Source organism: Diadema antillarum, unplaced genomic scaffold (genome assembly GCF_040938485.1).
Source record: "Diadema antillarum isolate AM-2024a unplaced genomic scaffold, OU_Dant_1.0 seq00002044_RagTag, whole genome shotgun sequence".
NCBI lineage: Eukaryota > Metazoa > Echinodermata > Echinoidea > Diadematoida > Diadematidae > Diadema > Diadema antillarum.
Genome location: NW_027272695.1, coordinates 23,461 through 43,320, shown reverse-complemented (window position 1 = coordinate 43,320; position 19,860 = coordinate 23,461). Strand labels below are relative to the sequence as shown.

General features: G+C 36.6%; 1 protein-coding gene across 1 annotated transcript in view; it reads left to right on the top strand.

Annotated features, from left to right (window-relative positions):
* Nucleotides 1–19,860, top strand: part of LOC139713734 (ATP-citrate synthase-like) — a gene marked incomplete at its 3' end in the record, with an annotated part of 63,086 nt that overhangs the window by 19,770 nt on the left and 23,456 nt on the right. Inside the window, exons 3-10 of the mRNA XM_071625439.1 lie at nt 7,866–7,988; nt 10,327–10,488; nt 11,659–11,750; nt 14,985–15,064; nt 16,262–16,389; nt 16,973–17,091; nt 18,447–18,645; nt 19,320–19,437. Of these exons, the coding sequence (XP_071481540.1) occupies nt 7,866–7,988; nt 10,327–10,488; nt 11,659–11,750; nt 14,985–15,064; nt 16,262–16,389; nt 16,973–17,091; nt 18,447–18,645; nt 19,320–19,437 (1,021 nt within the window). The remainder of the gene's footprint in view (nt 1–7,865; nt 7,989–10,326; nt 10,489–11,658; nt 11,751–14,984; nt 15,065–16,261; nt 16,390–16,972; nt 17,092–18,446; nt 18,646–19,319; nt 19,438–19,860) is intronic.

Sequence of the window (19,860 nt, the reverse complement as noted above, 5' to 3'; positions counted from 1 at the left end):
ATGTACTGTATGCCTGGCTGTTTTAATGTGTATGTACACAGGTGGACCAGATTAATGGAGAACATTCTATGTGGTATAGATATAGTACATGTTGTATACAGGCTGACCAGATCAGTGGAGAATTTTCTAGGTGGTATACAATGTAGCTATACAGTACATGCATGTAGCAGGAAATACATCATAGCTCACTCAATCTAGATTGGTTTCACCCATTCCAGAAAGTTCTGGGAAGTGCTTACATGTTTGGCTGAGTGAGGCACTGTCCCTGTAGCCCAATGTGATTGGTAGTTATTTTTGGTAATGATGTTTTGTACATAGTTAGGCAGTGAGTCATCCAGGTTTCCTGGAACTTGGACTGGCTAGTAGGTTGGAGAGAGTTATAGAATGTGCTAGAAGGGGGTGAATGGATAGTATATAAGCCAGAGGAATTCTGCAGTAGGCAGAGTACCCAACACCTCTGCTCTGAGAGTTACGTCACTTCTGGCTCTGAAGCGACTTGTTATAGTCAGTCCTGTGTTACCTGCTGACCTGTTATGTTTGTGGAGATAAGGCCTGGGAGATATTTTGCCTGCAGATAATTAATTTGCCTACATTGGAGAGAGACTCAATGTTTGTGTCAACGGACATTGCTACGGCAAAGCTGTGACGGGCTGGATTCCTAGCTGGACAATATAAAGTGAATCATCATTCAACGCATCGACTGGACGTGGTCGTTGGATTCTGCACATTTTGCTGGGAACATTATATCGTGGATTTTACCCCGGATCTATACCGTGGACTATCGTAACCTGTACCTCTGGAGTTACGTCAGAGGAATCATTCATCGGTGCATCGCGGATCATTCGTTTGTGCATCGAGCATCGTATTTGGACATTTCCAGGGATATTGCGTGTAATGCGTACGTAAGTGATTCCATTACTGACTATATTTGTTTCTATTGATCATTATTGTACTGATGTGAAACCGATTACCAGTCTATACCCACAATATCACTGTTAATAAACCGCCTGAACATCAGTTGATTGTTTCTTTTGTGCGATCATTCTCAGAGTGATTTTGGTCGTAACAATGGCATGACATTTTCATGAATTGCCACTGGTATTCAATGCATATTGAAGACTTGAAACTTTTGTGTGCATTTTAATTTTGCGAATCTTGGCTGTCATGAAATTTGTGAAATTGAAATGCACATGAACATTCTTGTTTTACAGTAGTGCATATGGCCATTTTTACAATCAGTGGTGTAAAACACAGTTTTGGCACTAATTGGTGTATAACTTTCTTATACACTGACAGATATGCATTATTTTTTCTCATAAACTTACCACCCACAGTGTCTACCTTGGGTACCTTAACGAACTTTCCTCTCTTTTTCTTTCAGATGTGGCATGCACTTACATGCTTGAAATCCAACACTTTTGGTGTATGCACTCTGACATGGTTTTTTTGTCAGACCTAGCATATTAAATTGTTTATTCCTTTTCATTATTTTTGTTGTCGTGGTGATAGACAGGTATCCAACATTAAGAACTATTATGTTTACCGGGTTCTGCTTTGTCTTCTTTAAAGACTGCAATTGTCCAAACTTTATGTTTCGGAGGTGACATTTTCCGTTAACAATTAACCCCTCTTTTGAGTTAGCTCTTGCACACAATTATAAAATTCAACTTTGCTAATTTCCATCAAAACAGAATAGTAATCAATCTGACTTAACTTCGATCCAAAGATTATTTGATTCAAATAGCTTATTATTTTTTGGTGAGTGTTTATAAATTTATGCAACTTTTCCGTTAACTTTTCTGTCACCTCCGAGACAACAGATTTATGTATTTGATTTTTTTATTCTTGACATCAGTTATACATTACATTTACAAAAATGTAACATATCCCCTCACATTATCTCTGAAGGAAGGTAGTAGAAATATAGCCTGTTGTTTTCATTTCGGAGCAATTTACAATTTTCCGTTAACACTTGTCACCTCCGAAACAATTGTCACCTCCGAAACAACAAGCGTATTATATTTGATAATTTCTCGAAGACAAAGCAATTTTGTTTGATTCTGTCCAATTGACAGGAATCTCTTTTGGATGAAAATAGTAATATGGCAACAGGAAGTGAGAATTTTCTAGAGATTAATAAAAGATCTAATAAAAACTAAGAATTACTGTTTCGGAGGTGACAAAACACTGTTAACAAGAGTTTTTGCTCATTTCTATTGAAGAGAAACCATATAATGTACACCAATGGTTTCATCTATTTTAGTAACATAAGTCTCAAAGTGGAGAAATCAACTAACACACTCTCACTCTTATTTTTATTACTATACTGTACGTTTTAGGGCAAATTTACATTTTTTTCACTTTTTTAACAAAGAGAATGCACAAAATACACCCATCTGTTGTATTATAATATTGTAATCAAGATCAATTTTCCTGCTTTAGATAAGTAAACATATAGATGCTCTCATCTTAGAAGCTTGATTTCCAATTTAAGCAATTTAGTTGTGAAGATTTACCAATCACAGCCTTCCATGTAGGTTGCTTTTTCTTGTGTTTCGGAGGTGACATTGTTTGTTAACACCATATTGTTATGTGATAGTGAAAGGCAAGACTTAAGTTCCTTTTCACTATCTATTAACATTTTCAAATACATTTAATATCTACAAAATCATCACAATAGAAGTGACTTTTGTAGATATACCTAGCTCACCAGAATTCCCTTGATACCAAAGTGATACATGTGGCAGTTCATGCATGCCCTAGTCCACGATCTTAAAAAAATCATAAAATAATCGAACTCCACAAAAAGGCCACATGCCTATAGCTGGTGCACACCTTGTTCTTGAATTCTTAGTTGTTGTTTTTCCATGTACAACGTGGTAATCATAAACAAAATTATGTGATTTTTTTTTAATATGACAATAATTATTACATTTTCCAAGTTGAACCAACTGTTTGTGACATTGTATTTTTTAAGATTATTGAAGTTATCTGACAACTAAAGTGAACAGAGGAACAAGTCCCCAGGACTGGAAAGGGAAAGATCCAAAAAAAAAAGATTTGTAGTTCTATCTCAATATAATTTTGATGACGTGTTTACCTTGTTTTGTTATTATGTTTTATCTTAGAATTTGGCTTTAAGTACTGGAATTTCAAGGAAAAGAAAATGGTTTGTTAAAGGACAAGTCCACCTTCATATACATGTGGATTGAGTGAATGCAACAACATTAGTAGAACACATCATTGAAAGTTTGGGAAATTGGACAGTCCATTCAAAAGTTATGGTTTTTTTTTTAAGTATCTATGCAATCACTGCTGGATGAGACGACTACGACAGTGTATGATGTCACATGCATACAACGATATAAAGAAAATATAAGTGAATTTCACAAAACTTTACTTTTTGAAAAAAGTGCACATTTATTCAACTTGCTGCTGATGTATGTTAGGGCAATATTATTCACCCTGCCTTCCAAAAGAGAGAAGTCAAGTGTTCTTTTGTTATGCAAGAAAAGTGAAAATATGTTGAATTTTCTTGATACTTTCTCTATATCCTTGTACACGTGTGACATCACAAGCTATACAAGTCTTCGCATTCAGCTTTGACTGAGCAGAAACTTCAAAAATTCATCACTCTGGAACAGATTGCCTTATTTTCCTCAAACTCTCACTGATGTGTTTTACTAATATTGCTGTATTTACTCAACCCTCGTGTCTATTGAGGTGAACTTGTCCTTTTTCGGTCCCTTATAGGGTTATTTGAGACCAGTTTGTGTCCGGGACCTTCTGAGAAGTTGATGGGTAAAATTACTTAACAAAAAAAAAAAATTCCCCATAAGTTCACACAAAAGCATTATGCTGCTCTCTTAAGCTGGGAAACACAAACTGTTGTCTTAACCAAACTGTAAAAACTTGCTAAAGATTGGTATGAATTACAATCTAAAACAAAATATGAGCTGGTATCCACTATCATGAAAGAGAATAACTAAACAAAATAACAAGTAAGAACTGAAAGAAAGAGCTTATATTTGAAAATTAAAGCCATGAGGAAAGACATGAATGTTCACAATATATTAGTTAACACCTGAGAAGTTGGGTTGTCTCTGTGTTGTGTCACCTCCAAAACAATAAAATGATTTTTTCTTATCTTATACTTTTCACTCTCAAAAGTGACTAATATATATGATTTGCTGGTAATTTTCAAGCAATTCAGAAAGATACATAAGATACATTTTAGTAATGGCAATAGTTTAAATGCATCTGGTATTATAGAAAATTTATCCCAGATGAACCAAACACCTTTCACCAGTATTATAACATTTGTATGGTGGCTATCAAGAATGATGAAGAATTCATGAACATCCTTGAATTAATCTATTTATAATACTATGTGCAAACAAAAACATAATACAAGTCAAATAAGAATTTTTGCTGTTGGCATTCATAACCTATGTCCCCACCAAAAAATTACAATGGTACCCTCTGCAACGATAACTTTAAAGATAGTGAATCAATCTAAAATACAATTTGAGGGATTGAAAATATAACTCATTGCCCACACCTTACAGAAAACCCCATTCAATTTGCTTCAGAGGGCAAAGAGAAATGAGAATTTTTGTAGAGCATGTCAGGAATCCCTTCCCTCCAAGTTCTGTATATTATGTGTACACATTAATATGCAGTTCCAAGAGCATCCAAGTGCTAAACTTGGAAGAATCAGACTCCTGACATCCTTTATAACAATCCACATTTCTTTGAGACCACTTAACCAAATTGACTGGGGCTTTCTGCAAAATAGAGCTAAGATGTTATAATTTAAGACCCCAAAGTAGATTTTAGCTGATTTAATCATGTTGGGTGCTATCAATGCCAAAGTCTAATAGTAAATTTGGGGGGGTGGGGGGGACATACACTATATGAATACTTGAACACAATGTTAACATTGAATGTCACCTCCGAAACAAAGTTATTCTTCCCTGGTGTTGTGGAATAAAATGTTCTGAGAGCAAAGAAACATTACTAAAATGATCTTACACCCTCATTTCAATTTAAGGTAGAAAATGGAATGCCATGTTTCTTCAGGTTACAATATCTAGCTTATGTCCGTCATATTCTTACTGTAAATGAATATTTCAATACAATGTTAACATTGAATGTCACCTCCGAAATGAAGTGATTCTTCCCTGGTGTTGTGGAATAAAACGTTCTGAGAGCAAAGAAACATTACTAAAATGATCTCACACCCTCATCTCAATTTAAGGTAGAAAATGGAATGCCATGTTTCTTCAGATTACAATATTTAGCTTAAAACCTTCGTCCAAATGGAAGGCAAACTACCGGTACCCATGCTAATTAATGAAGTGCAAAAAAACACTTGTTCTGTGTGGTTTATCTGCTTGAAACAGGAGTTAATTTCTTGTTCTCGAGTTATAATTATTAAAAACATTGATAAAAAGAAGAAGTTTTGTGTTATTGTCACTTATTCTAAAAAAAATTGAGTGTTAATATTAATGTCACCTCCGAAACATTCTATTATGTTAACTGTCACCTCCGAAACATCCATGTGTGAAAAATCCAAGATTTAAAGAAATGTTTGGAATTTCATTTAACCTACATAGGAAGGTAGCCCTTCTTAAAGACTTGTTATAGTATAGAGTTTGACCTGGCTTGCCCTCCAATAAATAGTTAAAATCTTAAAAATTGCATGTCAATTGGTATTTTTACCAAAAATTTATAAATCTCGTGTATTTTTTTTTAAATCACTTTATATTCAACCCCCAAATAGTTTTGATTCACAAACTATATATTGTTGTTAACCATATAAACTTTGCATGGTGAAGTTTGACTACAGAGTTTTGTCAGTATGGTGCAATTCATGAAAACAAAATTTTGCTTAAATTTACTTCAGGTGCCAGGGTTTTCCTTAAATTACACCAATAACTCTTCAGCTTTAAGGTCTGAAACGTTATTTTTTCAAAAATTTGAATACTTTCCAACAGGAATCAAACAGAATAATGAAAAAATATTTTGTTTGAAATTTTGACCCTCTGAGTACAAAAGTTACACCACTGATCGTAAAAAAGGCCATATAATTTGTGTTTGCTGTAAAACATTTTTTTTTGCAATGTTTTTAATTAACAAATTATCAATGTCAATATAACGCAACAAATTAGGTATGGCTATAGGTAGACACGAACAAGGACAGGAATGTTGATAGTATAGACAGTTTGAATACTAAAGGCATCTAAAGAATCGGCATCATTACTTCTGGTTGGAAAGCATAGAAAACAAAGTAAAGCGTGATACTTGTAGTTTAAAGGGACTGTACAGCACTGGTTGAGGTGGGGATTCATGGTTTTTACATTCCTAAGTGAGATAATGAGAAACCTCTTATGAAATATGAAAGAGCATGTAATTTTAAGAAAGATTCAACGTTTATTTGATGAAAATTGGTTTTCAAATGGCTGAGATATCCCAAAAAGTGATAATAATAAAAGACTACATGCCCCAACTTTATTAGGATCTCTTTGTTTCACCTTGTTTTTGGATATCTCGGCCACTTCAAAACCGATTTTCATCAAATAAACTTTTGATACCCCTTAGAATTGCATGCTCTTTGACATCTCATAGAGTGGTTTCTGAATATCTCGCAAAATGTTAAAAGCTAAATCCTCACCTCTACCAGAACTGTACACACCCTTTAACACGATCATGGGAATGATTACAGTGGCTGAAAGCAAATTAAAATTGGATCTAGCTGAAGTGCTAGTAATAGAAAGGGAATGGTGGCTAGATACTGCCTAACGAGGGAAGTTAAGCCGCCCTACTCGCACATAAATTAAGCTAAAAAATCAATCAATTCATTGGGAATACAGACCCAGACGGCAGCAGTGTGTGTAATTACAGTGATAATCCATGTAGCCTATAGGAGTATGTTAGTCCAGACTGTGATGTATGCATTGTGCACTAATGCATTGAGCTGATTATGTGCATTCTGCTCTGCTCGTACCATGTACAGCGTCAAAGTGGAATGATTATTGCGTTAGATTTCATAAAGCCCTCGTCTGTTCATTCTGATTGACCTGTCGGGATGATTTTATCCATTTTGTGTGGAGCCACCATGTACCATAGCTGACACACATGAAATATGCTGCACGTATAATTGTCTGCTAGATCCTGGCACAGATGCAAATGTCAAGATAATATATATTCCATGTTTATGTTTTTGTTACTGAATTCTTAATCTCCAGTAATTTAATTTGAATCCAGTAACCATATCTGAATATTAACTTGTTTCTTGATTTGCCTTTTAATTCTTTTTTTTCTCTTTTGTTCTTTTTTCTCCAGAATATACTGTGTGCATATTATTGATAAGGTTCTTAGTTAGGGGCCCATTGTATGCTTATTATTAAGTGTCAATTATCTTCAGTCAGAATTGAGTAAAACATTGAAAAAATAGAAAATAATATGCCAGGTTTTTCTTAGGTGTGAAAAGTGTTACTACTTCTATACAAATTTTGTTTGTTCTCTATCATGTTTGATTTGTTTGTCATATTGCTTGATCTGGGCTCTGTTTTATCAAAAGATATATTTATAATCGATTTTAAATTTCCTTAACTCACAGGCTGCCATAGACTTAGGATAGAAATGAACTATATAATCAATTATAACTCTTCATAAAACAGGGCCCAGATCTTAGTATCCCCTAGGGGTGAATTATTTTTCAGTAGAGCCCCTTGTATTTATTTTTCAACAACAAAAACAACACTCACAACAACAACAAATTTTGTCAAAGTAGTAATTTTGAATTGAACTGAAAATAGTAAACCTCTGTCGTCGTTGGTTTTATATTTCGTCTCCACCAGCGTCTCGTCGTGAAACCCGACCAGCTCATCAAGCGAAGAGGCAAACTTGGCCTGATTAAGGTCAACGCAGATCTCGCCGGGGTCAAAGAGTGGCTCTCAACACGACTCGGACATGACATCGAGGTGAGATGCTTGATGAAAAGTCGCTCTTCAAAATTTACTTTTTAATTTTGTAGAGCAGAAATTGTCCGTGGTACAGATACAAAAAAAAAGTCATCCTTTCCTCACTCTTCCTTCCTCTCTTCCTTTGTCTTTCTCTCCATCTCTCTATCTTCCTCTCTTTCTCTCCCCCTCTGTCTTGCTCTATTTTTTTTTTAGGGGGGGTGGGGAGGGAGAGGTAAGTGTTTGAGCAAAAGGGAAGTACTGTGTGTGTGTGTGTGTGTGTATGTGTGTGTGAGTGTTAGCAAAAGACTTCTCAGCTCTGCAATGGTTGGTAGCTTGACACAAAAAGCTATGCGGATTCAGCTAATGAGATAAAAGATTTGACTGGTATGAACTGTCCAAACTAATCTCGCATTTGGAAAATCTCCATGAAATCTTGCTCCCTTCTTTTATCCCCCCTTAACAAAGTAAGATGTCTGCATATACTAGCGTGGGTAACTCAAATGTCAGAAGCACATTAACCTGTAATGAAGATGTCATTTCCGTTCGACTGTATAATACATATTAAATGATTTTTGGGATTTGAAAAAAAAGGAAGATATTTGATGCTTGGCTGCAATGTAGGATTAATATTGTGCATTCTTTCGTGATACAGAATTTCTTGTGCAAGGAGCCTAAAGAAAAAATCACCTTTTGGCTTTAGAGTAGCGTAGTGTTTGTAATCATTCTCATTGTATTGAATTAGAGTGCATATTGCTAAACCTTGAACTGTATTTATACCATATGCTCCTAATATATTCGGCTTCATCCCATACCAGCATATAATGATATTAAAGGGGATGGCTAGTAACTGATCAGTGGGAATCAGTGGGAATGCTGAGGGATGATTGTTCCAATCCTTGTGGGATTCATTTAAGAGTACATTATATATCTACTGTTGTGTGAAAATTATTTGCTTCAGAACGGTCTCATATTCAAGTAATGTGCAGATTAATGCCCCGTCACTGACCAGGGACGCTTACCTGGAAACATTAAACTGCACATTACTTGAATATGAGACCATTCTGAAGCAAATAATTTTCACACAAGAATAGATATATAATGTACTCTTAAATGAGTCCCACAAGGATTGGAACAATCATCCCTCAGCATTCCCACTGATTCCCACTGATCAGTTACTAGCCATCCCCTTTAAAGCTCACTGATAAACAGCTTTCATGCAGTCCTGCCAATATGTAGCACACACTGTTGATATTGAATTTGATGGTGAATGTCAAACCAATTATTCTTTTCAACTGAATCAAAGTCAAAACGGTACCATGGCAGTCACAGTGCAGTTCAGTGCTAATAATGGTGAGGCACATCTGCTTTAAGAGTAAACAACAAAATGGCACTACCTTATTAATATGTAAACATTTGTAACTGTTTTTTATACACACAGGCAAGTCCTCCATGGGGTGGGGGGGGGGGAGGTGGTAATTGTCCTCTGGGGGTAATTGCCCTGATACGCGTATTTGCTTCAGAGTGGTAGTGATGAACTTTACTTAAAGGGAATGCAAACCCAAAGAGCAATGTGGATTGAGTGAAAGCAGTAACCATTAGTAGAACACATCAGTGAAAGTTTGAAGAAAATCGGACAATCGATGCAAAAGTTATGAATTTTTAAAGTTTTGGTGTTAGAACCGCTGGATGAGGAGACTACTAGAGGTTACGACGTATGAGTGGACAACAATATAAAGAAAATATAAAGAAAATTCCACAGAAATTTATTTTTCATGAAAATTACAAATTCCATCAACTTGATACTGACATATGTTAAGGGTATTAATTATTCCCCCTACTTTCTGAAAGCGGTAGGTCAAGTACTCTTTCATAATGCTAGAAAGGTGAATTTTTGTTGATTTTCCTTTATATTTTCTTTGTATTGTTGTCCACTCATACGTCATAACCTCTAGTAGTCTCCTCATCCAGCGGTTCCAACACCAAAACTTTAACAAAAATTCATAACTTTTGCATCGATTGTCCGATTTTCCCCAAACCTTCACTGATGTGTTCTTCTAATGTTGCTGCTTTCACTCAATCCACATTGCTCTTCAGGTTTACGTTCCCTTTAAAATGTGAGTCCTAGCCCATGTCATTTCCACCCTTCATGTTTCTTATCCTGCGTACTTTCTCATATATTGAATATTGCCACATATCCTTTGTATTGTCATATATGTCTGTTTTTTATCATTGGCCAAGTCAGTAATGACATTAGGTTATTGAAATTGGAAAGGTGTATGTATGGAAGGGCAATAACCTTTAAAACACAATACAGTCTTTTTCTCAGAAGGTTGATCATTCATTTCTGTACCACCAGGTTGGAGCAGCCACCGGCAAGCTAAAGAACTTCCTCATCGAGCCGTTTGTAGCACACAAGCCTGAAGATGAGTTCTACGTCTGCATCTACTGCCAGCGAGCCAACGATGTCATTCTCTTTCACCACGAGGGCGGTGTTGACATCGGAGATGTCGACGCTAAGGTACAGAACATGTCGCATATTGTCACACTTTATCCATAAGAGCAACGGAAAAGGAATATTAATGCATTTGTCATCATGCACCAACAGAAAAATTCACGATGTGAAGGAGTTATACTATGTTGTGTAATAATGAGGGCACATTGCTTGTAAGGACATAATAGTTTAGAATAGAGGTGTAGATTTCAGGAAATTATGAATCACAGCGATAAAGTGTCCTTTCCAAATTTATGCTGATTTGGAAGAATGGTCCATCATAAAGTCATAACCCTTGTTCGTAATATCTATGCATTTCAATCGAGAGTTTGCTATTAAAGAAATCTCATTGATTGATAAAGTATGAAAGACCACCAAGATTGTTTGAACTATAGGGGCAGGGCACATTGTTTTTTATGCCAGTTTGTTAAAATTTAAGGAAACTATTGATCATTATGCCCTTGTGCACCTTACCTTTGCTCTCACCAAACAAGAGTTATGATTGTACTTTGCTCAGCGAAGTATGAATGTGTTCCCATATGTGTGCTTACACTGGATGATGTATGAGACAAATCTTTGCTCACCAAACAAGAGTAATATCTAATGTACACACATCAATTGATAAACCCTCACTGTAACAAACAATCATCACATGCACGCGTTATCGGGCCACGTTCTGTGGCAACATCCTGATCCTTGTTCAAGAGTGCGTGATAGCATCATAATTCAATACTAAGAAGAGCTTAAATGAATGTAATTTTCTTCCCAAGCCATGACCAGCTCCGTAGCATCTTTCATTCCTTGCAGTCCCTTTCATGTGGGAATGACATCTTCTTAAAATGTTTATTTATAAATATATTAAATTAATATTCTCCATTGCATTTATTTCAAGTATTGGCATTTAAGGTAGTAGCTTCATAAAAATGTAATTTGATGACTGCCTTTAATTCAGTTAGTGTGTGTGTGTGTGTGTGTGTGTGTGTGTGTGTGTAGGTAGCTTATTGTTGACATTGCATGTGATGTCTGTACAAAAATTGCATTCTTAGGTCTATTCTCTGTGTGATTTGTGAATGGAAAAAACTACAAGCAAATCAAAGACTAGTCCTGAGTATACTCTGGCAGCTGCCTATGGGAAATGTGTATTATAATCAGCACATTCTCAATGGGTTAATGTAATGGTGTATCGTCAATCCCCAGGCCGTCAAGATGGAGATTGGTCTCCAGGAGGAGGTTACCATTGACGGCATCAAGGCTGCCCTCTTGTCCAAGGTTTCAGATGCCAAGAAGCAGTAAGTTGCCAATTTTTAGTGTGAATTTTAATTAAACAGAATGGATTAATTTTTACACATTATTTTATTTTCATTTTTATTTTTTTTGCTGATACATACTATGTCAATCATGGGTGATATGCACACCTGTAGATACTGATATGCTTCCTAACTTAAATATTCCCTGCTTCAAGCCATTATGTATCATTTTCACATTAAAAAAAAAACAGCTTTAGTGCTTCAAAGTAGTTCTGAAATGTGAGTTAGGGATGAAAACACCCAATGTAAAGATGTATATGAAGAAATTTTTATTTTTTTAAAAAATAGTTTCTGGAATGAACCGTCTACAAGTATGGTTTATTGAGAAAATTACTGATAATATGTTTGTGGCTTTGCTGCGAAATTGTTATATGGTAGGATGTTTTATGATACAACTAAGCTATACATAAAATGCATCAAATGTGATAATTCAAGCATTTTTTGATTCACTGTTCCCAGTGGTGAACAGTGACTTTAAAGATGTTGATCCCATGGTCGTTTGCTGACAAGCATTTACTACTTCCGTAGTACCATATTTGAAAACACACCATCATTCCAACTATGGGCCTATAGATCTGTATAAGAGCAATTGTCCTCAGATGGCCGTTGGACGGAACAACCTTTGACCTCGTCTGTGTGCCTGCTATAGTCACGCCATGGGGCTGGACATATGACTTTGTACATGTACCTGGGGTGGCTCTTCACTTTAGACTGTAAACAATGCAAACTCCCTGAGTAAATTTGCTTTTTTTAAGGATCGTGATATATGTGAAATAACTGTAAAGAGCACAAAACATGCTTACATGGCAGACTGAGTGGCCACAAGGTATAATTTATTGTTTTCTTTATTGACTGAAATGATGTGGCAACTGGTATTTTTAAATTCATTTGAGCAACTTCAACTTGAGCAACTTTGAGCAAGTTGTCATGACAGAAAGGCTATGGATAATGTGTGCTCAGTTTGAAATGTCAAATTCTGATCTTTTTCAAAATTTTAATTGGATGTTCGTGTGAATCCATTCTGGTTTTTCCTGTGAAATTTCAACTGATTATGACCGAGAGACTGTTGATATTGTGATCCCTAGTTTTAAAACACAAAATCTGTATGACGAACCCCCTATGTGCATTGGGTAGTATGTACTGTACGGTATGTGACAATGTTGTGTGCATTGGGATGAATGTGTGGATGTGAGTGTGCTAATGTAATGGCAAAATGTGTTGAGTCTATACAGCGTAGAGCTACATTGGATGACACGGTTCACCCAACAGCATGGCAAGTGCCAGAGAGAGAGGGCATACTTCATTGTCATAGTCATATTGACTCAGCCTATAATTGGCCACTTACCACGCAGGTGTGCATTAGTGTGGTCCATATGTGAGCATATAATGTCTGTTCAGAACCCCCCCCCCCCCCCCCCCCCATATATGATAGATGCTAAATTAATCATACTACTGTGGCTGTGACTATGTCAAAAGAAAAGCCAGAAGTCTTACTGTAGTTGAAAATGCACTTACATGTAATTGTTTCTTTCATTTTCATTTGACGATGATAATGCATGGACACTGTATGTCATTCATTGCTGAAAGTAGAAGCCTATAGTCAATGATGATAAACACATTGTACAGTCAGAATTTATGGTACATTCTATATGGTGTCGGTCTATGACATGTTGAAAAATAAACTGAGCTTTTGAAAAAGGCATTGTTACAAACTGACATGTATGATATCTAAAAAAGATATCCAAAGATACAAAGGTTGCACTATCATGTGTAAAAATAATTGAATGCCTTCTAGATTGCCCATGCCAATTTTGAACAATATGTGACTTACAGTCGGAGCTTCACATAAAAGAGTAAAAGCCATCATTCAATCTACTGCAAGAGAAGAAAAAATCAATCTACATGATATTGTCAAGTTAAGAATTGGGCTTCATGTCTCATTTGATTCATAATATTCTTCAAACAAAAACCTTATCACTGTACAGTAACAACTGTATAAAAATCACAAGTACAGTTATTGTATAAGGTCCCATCAGATTTACTGAAAGCACAAACATTTATTCAAAAAGATATTAGAAGATATATGTCTATCAAGGAATACAGCAGACCTCCCAACCATTCTGAATTTGGAGGAAAGAATCTGAATTTCGACCATCCCCATCTCTTGTTCCAATAGGAGATTCCTATTTATCTTGATAATGTTACTACACACTCCTATGGGAGCTGCTCTTTCTTTCCTATTTTTGAGTCAATTCATCCCTATTTTTCAGTCAGAAAGGTTGGGAGGTCTGAATACAGTCAAACTAAATAGATAAGGGCTGAAATTTGAGATGCTTTGCCAGTACACATGGCCATCTTGGGATAAAATTCAACAGAGTTAGGGCAGGTCCATTTCATTTCTGTTATCCTGAATAACTGTCCATAAAAGTCATGCCCCATTCCCATTCATCTTTTCTGTTCCATGCGGACGTGCCCATTGAGGGCTGGGGACTCAAAGCAAATATGAAAATCAAATATTGACACGGTCTCTGTTCTCTTGCGTGTGTCTCTCTTCGATCACGGACAGCACTGCTGAGTGTGCAGAAATTATCGAGACATCCAACGTTCAGTTTGTTCGTGTTGGATCGTCACAATGTTATCATGTTATAAGCTTTGAAATGTTCCTATTGTTAGTTAATCTGTGTGCAAACACTGACAGGGTGCAGTGTATCCTCAGTCATGAACCTTCAGTCAATTCGTTTGTATTTAAATCTTTACTTCATATCATTCATATTATTCTAAGATGTTGATTTAAAGAAAGATTGTTTTCATCTATAGATAACTTTGTCACCTGTATGTGGGGAGGTGGAAAGCATCTATCTCACTATTTGTTATTATTATTATTATTATTTTTTAGGAGTGGAAGCAATCACTAGATTTATTGTATTAGTCTCAAAACTTCCTTCATTAACAGAACTTTATTTATGTTCATCTTGTATTCAAATCCTGAGTGGGCTGTATTAGTTAATTGTTGCCCTCATGGGAAGAGTATGCTGAACATTAACTGCATTGTAGAGACACACAACTTATATTACATACATCTACAGTAGAAGGACAGAGGTGCCGTGCAGGCAAAATGTTCTTTTTGGTGACAGAAGATTTATGGCTCTTTGGCAGTGTGTGCAAACACTGTTCATTGAAATACAATGTACCCATGAATGTAATTTTGTCATACAGGATGGTTGCTGAGTTCATCAAGGACCTGTATCAACAGTTCTGTGACCTCTACTTCACATACCTAGAGATTAATCCACTGGGTGAGTTGTGCCCTAATCATCTCGCATTTGGACTCAAGTAGACATGTGCCATATGTACCACATTCCCATCAAACTTTAAAATCCAAAGTTCTGAAAATTTTCAGTCAAAATATGAAGAGTTTGATTGCAAAAGAAGTTAACTCCATTCCTGTTAATAAGATATGTTTGCTATTAAGGCTAAAAAGGATTGAAGAGAGTAATAAGAAAATATGATATATATATTTAGTTATAACTCCAAGAACATTCCTTGTTATGTTATACATTGGAAGTTAAGTATCACAGGAAAGGTTTTGTTAGGTCCACCTGATGATAGTCTTTAAAATATTTGAAAAGGGAGCTTAAAGGAGACCTCGAGATGATTTTCAGACTTTTAAATATGAACAACTGTAAATTGGTTACACTGGGTGCAGAGTTTCAGAATTTGTAGTGATTGGGAGGAGGAATAGGAGTGTTTTCAAAATTTATAACAAATCACAATGAACAAGGATGATGACATGGCAGCCTCACGACAAAAATGTGTGAGATGGGGCTCAAGGAAGCAGAACAAAAGAAGAAGGCATGCATAAATTCTGCACAGGTGAATTTGTTGGGCATGCAGTATTGTAATGGAATTATACATTGCTATATTTATGAAATATTTGAGGCTCCTATGTCATCATCTTTGTTCAGTGCAATTTGTTTTGGGTTTTCAGAGTATTAATTTCTCTGCTCAAGGACCACAATTAATTCCACAAATCTGTAAATGGAGCTGTTGATTTAATATGTACTACAGGATATGAAATTATGAAAATCGTCTGGAATGCCCCTTTAACCCATTGTGCAAACTCTTCATTTACTGTTCTGTCACAAACATAACACTGATAGTCTAGTTAAGCATTTGTAGGATTCTTAGAATCAACTTCTGTCATGACCTGAAATTATATCAATGCCATTGTCATTGTTAAGTGCCTTTTTTTAAGGGGGGGGGGGAGTAGGGAAGGGGTAAGAATACCAAAGGGGATGACTGCAAATTATATAAAGTTTTGTGAGTTTGTGCCCTGCATCACTTTTGTCTAACTTCTCACGCTGCTAGTAGTATACCAAGTGTGTACCAAAACTATTTGACTCCTTGTAGAAATCTCACAGACTGTTCGAAAGTGGCTCACAAAAAAGATTATCTCCCTTATGTCCATCTATGTATCTGTGTCTACCCCGCAGTTGTGACAGACAAGGTTTATGTGCTGGATTTGGCCGCCAAGATCGATGCAACAGCGGAGTACCTGTGCAAAGTGCAGTGGGGTGACCTGGAGTTCCCGCCTCCGTTTGGGCGTGAGGCTTTCCCGGAGGTAACATGGAAAGACTTCACTGGGCAGAATTTAAAGGGAACCTCCAATCTATGTTTTTAGAGTTGATTGTAGCATGAAGAATAAATTCAGACAAATAGAATAGTTATGGTTTTATTAAAATCGGGAAGAAAATAGACACTCAATGGCATTTTGAATTTAAACAGATTGACAAAAAAGAAAGAAATGATATCTTACACTTAAAGTGATATAAGAATGGAAGACCATGGAAGAAAGCTGTCTTGTAAAAATTGTTTTTCCTTGGACAAAGAATATTCAATGAAATACATGTACTAATTTGTTGGCAAATGTAAACTTTTAGAGTGAATACTTTCTGTTTGGTGAGTTTGACTATTTCTATTTCTTGAAGCTTTTTATTAGTCAAGTCTTGAACCGTGAATCTTGAACCTCCTTTTGTTGGGAGATCAAATCACTGAAATCAACATATCCTTTTCAGTTAAATACTGAGATTACTGATAACTTTCTTAAGTCATGTCGTGGCTGTATGTAGTCATCTGAAAAAAATGGTGTGTTTAAGACTGAAATCTGGCATATGTCTAAATTGACCGTTGTCACTGACCCACAGGAAGCATACATAGCTGACCTGGATGCAAAGAGTGGGGCGTCTCTCAAACTGACCATCCTGAACCCCAAGGGTCGAATCTGGACCATGGTGGCCGGAGGTGGAGCTTCAGTCATTTACAGGTGAGAGAAAGAAAAGGCAAAGACAGACAGACAGACAGACAGACAGACTGACAGACAGACTAAGAGCAAGAGACAAAATATCTCTTTTAATTTCTTCACCCAGGCTTGTTTGTGATAGCGATAACGATGTTCACACAAATGACATTTAAGAATACAAGCAAAGTGTCCAACAATGCCAGTACAATATGTAATGAGCAATATCTTCCATGAATAAGAATAGTATTATTTATTTAAGTGAGTCTATTTCCACATACTGCATGAAGAGCTATTGCATGCTCATTGGAAGAGTTCTATGTGACACATATTACAGTGAGTGGGACTGAAGTGGCATAGTGTGTTCGTTAGTGATTGCTTTTTGACCACCAAAATATCTTCCTGGAGGCTAATGAATTATAGATAAGACCAGCAGAGAATGAAAAGGAGGTGAGGTATTGGGCATTTGTTCCAACTTCATCTCATCACTCCCCTGAACTTGCTTGAACAGCTTAAAGGCGTAATTTACCATTTGCAGATGAAACAAAAACCCAGCATTAGTGCTTCAAAATAGTTCTAAAATGTGAGTTAGGGATAGAAACAACCAATGTAAAAATTTGAACCAGTATTATCGATGTTAAGTATTATTAAATATACAAAATGTGAACAATAGTCATAATAAGAATGTTTCCAGGCTAAACTGTCTACAGTTATGGTTTAATGAGAAAAATAGTGATATCTCCTTATGTTTTAAGCTTTATTGCAGAAATTTTATATGGTAGGATGTTTTGTGATCCAGCTGACCTACACATACAATGTATGCATCAAAAGTGATATCTTGAACATTTTTTCTGCTTCCAAAGGTAAACAGGACCTTTAAGTGGTAGTGCTGCTACCTGGTAGCAGTGTAAAGGTGACGGGATCAAATCCAAGGCCGCTTCTGTCTTTTCACTAGGTCTATCATGATACAGATTACGCGTGCATTATTGCTTTTTGAAATGGAGATTCTCTGCAGCTTAAAAAGGACATCCAGGGCCCCCATTTCATAAAAAGTTGATATGATAGCAAATATTGCTGGAACAGCAATTGTCATAATAATGACAAGAATCCAGATTCCTGATTGGCTGTTGCTACAGGAAGTTACCGTTCCAGCAAGATTTGCTATCCTAACATCTTTTATGAAATGGGACCCTAATTAAAAATTTCTTGTAGATACAAACACATGCTGAACATGGATGTGAACATACACTATTGATGTTAGAGTGAAGGAGCTCACTAAGAAGGAGCTCACTAACTCAGTCATACCCCTATCCCTTCTTTTCACTTTTATTTTCTCCCTCCCCTTTCCCCCTTTCTCCACCCCCATCTCCCCCAAACCCCAGTGATACCATCTGTGACCTGGGTGGAGCCTCTGAGCTGGCCAACTACGGTGAATACTCCGGTGCCCCCAGCGAGGGTCAGACGTACGAGTATGCCAAGACAGTCCTGAGCCTTATGACCAGGGAGCAGCATCCGGAGGGCAAGGTTCTCATCATCGGCGGCGGCATCGCCAACTTCACCAACGTCGCTGCCACCTTCAAGGTGAGTTCCTGGAAGGTCAAAGTTCATTGGGGGGCGGGGGAAAAGGGAATGCTTTCTGTGATGTTACAACATTGGCCCCTAAACAATACAAGATATATCAAGAGGGAATATAATGGACACCAGTAGAATAAGACAGACTGTCAATCAGAGATCCTCAGTTCAAGTCCCCTGGCTGTTGCAGTTGTGCCTCTAAGCAAGGCATGTTGTCATCATTGCATACTAGTAGTCCTTCAGAGGGAACTTCAAGCCACATTGTATTTGTCCTTTGGTCACTTGCTTAATACAAGCTTTCATTGTTTTACTCAGCAGCTACGTAAAGCAAATCATGATACTCATGAAATCATCATACAAGTCCTCGCATGTGAAATGTCCAGTATATACTGTATAAGATGTTCTTTTCGCGAGAGCTTAATTTTCACAAATTTCGCCAATCACTGTTGGACCACAAATTTAAAAACATGCAAAAATATCTCGAACTGACAAGCATCAGTGCACCTATGATAGCGTTGGTGTCAAAATCGTGAAAACCTCTCATGAAAATGTCCATGATCTCATGCGCAAATATATCTGTACGCCAAAATAACAGCATATGGATACAGTACAGCACCTGTAAATCGCTGCAAATATATCGTAAGAAGATTATGCAATATTGTATTTGTCAATTTGCATTTCAGGGAATAGTGCGAGCCCTGAAGCAGTTCAAGGAGAAGCTGATTGAATACAAAGTGTCCATCTACGTCAGACGAGGGGGACCCAACTATCAGGAGGGGCTGCGGGTCATGAGGGAGCTTGGTGGGTATAGAGATCATGGATTCCTCCCTTAGGGGATCAACCAATACACACCAACAACTTTTAGCTTGCCACTGCAGTCACTTTTGTCGATTATATCAATGTCTTTCTTGAAGGACTCCCTCGTCTCTCTCCTCTTCCTCTTCTCTTTGTTTTCCCTATATATCTATCTTTTTGTCTTTCTAGCTCTCTATCTTATCTGTCTATCTCTCCCATTGTTTTCTTCTTCTTCCCCCTCTGTCTAATATGTTTGTCTATCTATTTTATCTATCTGTCTGTCTAATCACCTATTTATGTATCCATCCATCTATTCTGTCTATTTGTTAGTCTATTTATTTATTTATCTATCTATCTATCTGTCTATCTATCTATCTATCAATCTGTCTATCTGTCTATCTATCTATCTATCTATCTGTCTAAAAGGGA